This window comes from Lygodium microphyllum, chromosome 3 (genome assembly GCF_053477565.2).
Source record: "Lygodium microphyllum isolate KBCC chromosome 3, Lygodium_microphyllum_v1.1.10, whole genome shotgun sequence".
Classification (NCBI taxonomy): domain Eukaryota; kingdom Viridiplantae; phylum Streptophyta; class Polypodiopsida; order Schizaeales; family Lygodiaceae; genus Lygodium; species Lygodium microphyllum.
The window spans coordinates 31122803-31129309 of record NC_141137.1 but is presented as its reverse complement, the minus strand read 5'-3'; the positions used below and the strand labels follow the sequence as shown (position 1 = coordinate 31129309).

The following is a 6507-nucleotide window of genomic DNA, read 5'->3' as shown; positions in this document are numbered from 1 at the left end:
CAAGGCACTGTGTTTTCTGTACTACATGCGATGAGACATTGCTTCACCTCTTTCTCTTACCCTTTTGCGCGACAGATTTGGAATTTCATTTCACGTATGGTTCTCGATGACCCAACACCGCATACCAATTCGTTTGTGGATTATGGGAAATATATCCTCCATGCCATGTCTTCAAATTGTTCCTGCCTATTCCATTGTCTTAGATGGACAACCCTAGGGCACATATGGCGTACTCGCAATGCCTTTATTTTTTATTCGACATCGAGCATCCATGGGCATGTGGCCCGTGTGTGTGGATTGGTGTTATGGCAAATAACTTCTATGATGTCAACTGACCTAGTTCTTCCAAACATTGTTGCTCCATGGCTAGCGATTGTTCGCTCAACTCCAGCTATTCTTTCTATCTGATTTATTTAATTTGGTTATGTAATAGGTCACTTTGAGAGCTTGCTCGCATCTTGTAAATTTCTACAAAGACAGTGTGAGAGATAGAGGATGTTGACCTGATGGTCTGATGTAATAGAATATAAGAGATGGAGAGAGAATGTTGACTTGATGGTCTCATGTAAATATTTACTACTTAATTCAATTATCTTCACGAAAAAAAAGAAAGTGGAGTAGAGTTGAAGTAAAGGTCTTTTGGAGGGGACCCAAGGCAACTTCCAATTCCCCCCTAAGAAGCCTCCGATTGCCACATGGACACCCACCTTTCTGCCCAGTTTAGCCCACAAAATGGTCACCTACCTTGCGTGCTCTGTCCGTTGAAAATGAAAACAACAAAAAAGATTTAAGTTTTGGAATTCACCGAGGTAATCTTTCTCCCCGTCCCTCTCCATTTGGGTCAAAGTCCAATCTAAGCAACCCTCCCTCTCCCCTCTATATATATAATATAATGTATGCATTATAATAACGCATACATACTATTATAATAACATTACATGTTATTTACAATAATTATGATACGCTATACACAAAATTAACATATGATGTATATATAATACATCGTATATTATAATTAACATGATATAATATATTATAACATATAATCATGTATATTGTATACAATAATATATAGTTATATGTATTAACTTATATATGTGATATATAAGATATACATATATTTGTGTTTATACTTATATTTTAATATAAATATATGCACATATATGTTTGTAATATAATAATGTATTATAAGATAAGATACATCAATATGATCTTATCTTATATTATATTGTTATTAACAAAAGGTTGTGGAAGCACATAACATGCAAGGAGACCCTCCTACCCTACTTGACAAAGCCACCACATGACACAAACAAAATTAACATTAACATATATTTTAATTAAGATATGATATAATATATTTTGACATATAACCATGTATATTTGTATACAACAATGTAGAATTTTATATATATATACATATATTTTAATAGAGTATATGTACGTGTGCGTGTGCATGTCAAATTAGACAATCTCAAACTAAGACATTGAAAGAGAGAGGTATAGAATATTGGGGAGAGACATGGGGGAGGATGGGAGAACAAAATGAAAGGGGGGGAGGGGGAGGAGTGCACACATTTGCAAAGTGATAAGGGGAAATGATAGAAAAACAAAGTATAAAAAATTGAAGAGAAAAAAATATATTTAAAAAGTTTAGCATGAAGCACCAAACATAAGCTTGCATGTACAACTAGCCTTGTTGTGAAGCATCAAGAGGAGACTAGGCATGAAGCACCTAGTTAATATTAAGGCTCACTTACAAATAGATAATAATCCTCTTACATTCACCTACTTGAGTAATCCTAGCTATTGGACCAAACTTGATAAACTATATTGTATTGAGGATGGCAATCAATTACCTCTAGTTGCATCCTCGGAAGGACTTTAGCTACATAGTTTCTCACCATGCTTCAATCATTTGGTGCTAAGGTCTTTTGAGCTAAGCAAATTCAAAAGGTAGCATAAACAAATCATTACCGATGCTAGGCACTTTAATCAAATGGCTTTCAACTATATGGCATGTGGAGTTGTAGAGAAGAAAACTAACATTGAACAAAAAGTGAGCCCTTAGAAAACAAAAAGGCCTTCTACATTATCTTGCAAGAAATCCTAGAGGAAACTTGATATAATGGAATTTCTTCATTATAATAAAAAGTGGTGTTTCTACATATGGTTCAACACTACACAAGTTTGCAAGAAGTATTGTTGTGAAAAGGGGAGAGAACTCCTATGGACAAGGCATTTTGCACTATCTTGCAAGAAATGCTGGAGGAAACTTGACATAATGGAGAGTGCTTTAGTTACAAATGTAGAAATTGTCATCATTAGAACAAAAGGATACTGTTGAACTTCAATAACATATTTTCACATTTATGTAACATCTAGTCTAGAGTATTATATGAAAGCCTTGTAGTACTTCAATCAAGTCTTGATAATTGGATCACTAAGCAAAAGAGTATTGGAACACTTAGTTTAAAGTACTTCAAGTCCTTGCATGATGATAAAGAATTTGCAAATTAAGGAACTATATAATCATTATTCAAGCCTATCGAGAAGTGGTTGTGGGGGAAGAAAATGAATTTTTGGAGAATAATTTCACAAAGGAGGAACCCATAGCACCATTAAGAGTCTCAATAATAAAAACATCATCCAAGTTTGCCCACAATTGTGAATGTTAGAATGCAAGGTGTAATATAGTAGCCTTACCAACAATCTTATGAATGGCAAAATGGGACGAGGATTCATAAGACCAGATGGCAATACCTTTAATAGAAGGAATCATTTTAGCACCTTTTTTTGGATGGTTTCTTAGCTATAGATATATAGCGTCACACTCTACCTAGACTTCTTGTACGTGAGATGACCAAGTTACATGGGAGTCCACCGTGAGAAAATAGACGTAAGATCAATGCAAGGAGTTTGATTAGCAAACTATGAGAAATGCAAAGCCAAATAGTACTCGGGTCTTGCATGAAAACTTGGGAGATTGAGAGAAAAGGACGTGGCCAAGATTATGAATCAAAATCCTGAACTTTTGCGAGTAAGTTTATTTAGTAATAATACCATATTTGCCATTTTCAGTCAACCATCTTCCACAGTTATTATATTTCTCCCTTCAAACCTGAAAATCCATTAAACAAACGACTCTTGTTGTAATGCATTTCCCAAACAGTTCGTGTTGTGAGAAACTTGTGCCTTCTTTTACAAGATTCCTTACGTTTGCAGGTCATATCATTAAAGTTTACAATCATACTTCCTATTGAAGACATACTTGTTTCCTAAACACTGGCAGTTCATTTCATACTTAACTTTCAAGACACATTCAGATGACAAAGTGCATTTCCTGAACCACAACATAAAGGACATTGTCAATAATGCTTAAGGTGTAACAAAAATGAAAAGCTGTTCCTCTAAAACCATACATCAGCTCCAACAATGCTCTTAGTGACAGTCATACACATCTTGCCAACTAATAGAAGACTCTTTAAACCACTCACCCCAAAAACTCTAGCCTTACCCAGAAAAACTTGCACACATGTACAGAGTGCAATCTAGTTCCTAGACCCTGTCCATAGTTCAACAGGACATATCCATACTACCAAATGGCCCCTAGTATGGCAATGCAAGATAGAATTATTGCATTTTCAAAACCTGAGATTGGCACAAATAACATCAAACCATAGTGAAGTCATGCAAAAGATTATTCTGTATTGCAGTACACCTTGTGATTCCATCTGCTGCATTAAGTAAAAGTGCGACTCTGCAAAGCATACAACCCACATTTAGATGCATCTTTGTGGAAAGCTGAACAGCAATACACAAAAGCTGCAAAAATAGCAAAGAAAACAATATAGTAACTGTGTAAAAAAGTTGTTTTCATGCAACAAAATGAAAGGAAGCACTTACACAGAGGAAAGATCTTCCAGAGCTGATGATCTCCTTTATGCCATGTATCAAGAACCAAAGCAGAACCATTTCTTATTCTCTTGTTCCCTTCAAATATTGTCAAGTTTAGAAGTGTATCACTAGCCGACCGAACAGTTTTATAACCTTCACCAAAGTCCTGGCTCTCTGACCATAAAATATCATCATCCTTAACATTTGGGCGGTATTCCATTAAAAGCACCTGCAACAAAGAACAGAAGGACGTGATTTTCAACACGGTAAGCAAATCCCCACAACAGAAGCTGGACAATCCCAGATCACCAGTCAAATCCACAGATAGGCAGAAGGCAGACAATAGGAGCAGAAGATCGAAACAACAGACACAGCCAGAAGGCAGACAATAGGAGCAGAAGATGAGGCAGGATGCCATGAGCCAGATTGTGTGACACATGAGCACGAGGGATCATCAAAAGGCAACATCTATGACTGGTGAGATAACTAGCAGAGAACCAGAGGTGATGGTTCTATTATTGTGCATTATTCATCACATGTTATGTTGAGCTATAAACAGCCCAGATAGAGATCCCTCACTAAGCATGTACAAACGTAGCTTAACTAAGCATCGTTAACTTGTTAACTTATACTTATTATCATTTACACATGGTACACAGCATCAACACTGTACAATGATTAACAACCAAATCGATGTATCCCTATTTCTAAGTCAGCAAACGTGAGTATCATACTTGCTTAGCCTAATTGCGGAACACAAAAACACAAACCTGCTGGCCCTTTTCCTTGGCATGCTTCAAGATCTTTCGTGTTTTCTTGTTGACAAGACTGAAGGCAGGATGGCCATAGTTATCCTTCACACGCAGACCATATGAGGCGTCCTTAATCCATTGCTGTAAATAGGCATCTACCAGTCAGAACGTTACACCATCTTATAACCACAACTTCATGATCCAGCAAGATCAGGAAAACAGCATTACAAAACTGTATATGTATTACCACAACTATGTGACAGCGGACATTACTAGCCATGCCACTTGTGTGAGAGCCACACACCATTATCAGTGTGGAGACATATTTAGTTGCTTCTACCAGAAAGCATAGTGTAGCTCATCATTGAGAGCATCCGACATGGCCATAGAAACACTGTAGGAGCACAGAAGCTAGTAACATTATGTTTCATGATGCTATTTGAAGGATGGCCTATGCAGATAGAGCCATTCACTGGCAAAACAGAGATGCCATGATGCCATTTGAAGAATGGCCTATCCCCTCCAGATACACAAAAGCTGACACATTTACTAGCAAAACAGTCAAATATCCGAAGGTCTACCTGAGATTCATCTTCCGAGTTCACCGGCACCATCATCACAGTGTTACGCTCCACGGCAAGGTTGAAATTAGAGTCTCCCTTGCAGAAGATCCTCACAACTTGTCCCTGAGGAAGATCTACCACAGCAGACTGCTCCTGTTCCTTGAGGGAAGACGGATAAGGGCCTGCAGCCGAGGACCCGTAGGGATCGGCCTGGGAGGACACATACGGGCCACTGCCGCCTGGCACAGCGGCAGCCGGGCTGTACTCGGCATGGTCGTGTGTCTTGTGGAGGTGATGATGGGATGGCCGGAACTCGGAGAACTCCGATGCATGGCGATGCGGGACAGGGCCTTCATCGGCATATCCAAAGCGAGGTGGGCGAGGAGCGAAGCCGCCGCCGCCTTCTTCTTCGAATCCGTAGCCTTCCTCATCTCGGGGCGGGGGAGGAGGCCGGGCGTGGTGGAAGCGATGGGGATCGTGCTCCTCTGAGTCGTAGTCTCCTCTGTAGGGCTCCATAGCTTCTCTGTCTCTGTCTGAGTCTCTCTCTCTCTCTCTCTCGTCTCTCTTTGTGACCTTGAGCCAGTAAACTAAATGATGAGAATGTTGTTGGACTTTAGGACTATAGCTCCACTCCTACAGGAGGCACACTAGTACTTATAGGCCATGTGTGAAGAGACTTTGTCCATTATAAAGCCTGTTTGGCAAGTATTTCGATTGGCCAAATATGAAGAGACTTTATTTTGTTATCATGGAATGGCTTTTCCACGTTTCACCTTTCCAATGCTCAGGCCCCACCTCTAAAGACAATACAACTTAAGCCAAGCATACATACCTTCCATTGTTCCCACAATCCTCTTTTTAACTTTCACTTTCGATGTTCTGTGTAGGATTCAAAGTACACCCCTTTCTTGCATTCACCGCTTAGAGCCATACCATGCCCAAGTATATGGACTTGCAAGTGTATTGTGAGAGGATTACAGGTTCGCATGGCCACACACCAGTCCATGTTGCAAAGAGGAGAGAGAACCCATCGATTCTAAAGCTCTACAAGGAATCCTAGTGCAATACACAAAAATCCAAGGAGTTAGGCACTTCGCATTGCTTTGGCTTGGTAGGCAAAGAAGGCTTCGATGAGAGAGAGAGATGGTGGTGAGAGAAAGAGAGAGAGAGATGGTGGTGGTGGTGGTGGTGGTGGTGATGGTGGCACTAGAGCAACATATCGAGTAGATGATATCGTATTACATGGGTTGGAGTACAAGTGGACCAGAAACAATAACACCCTCTCTCTCTCTCTC

General features: G+C 39.4%; 1 protein-coding gene across 1 annotated transcript; it reads right to left on the bottom strand.

Annotated features, from left to right (window-relative positions):
• Window positions 1-3365: 3365 nt before the first annotated feature.
• On the bottom strand, window positions 3366-5854 carry LOC148038195 (ricin B-like lectin R40G3). Its single transcript, XM_087669833.1, has 4 exons — window positions 5231-5854; window positions 4668-4790; window positions 3907-4126; window positions 3366-3760 (listed from the first exon to the last, which is right to left on the bottom strand). Coding segments are annotated over exons 1-4 (843 nt in total). The 5' UTR covers window positions 5729-5854; the 3' UTR covers window positions 3366-3758.
• Between the last annotated feature and the right edge of the window lie 653 nt (window positions 5855-6507).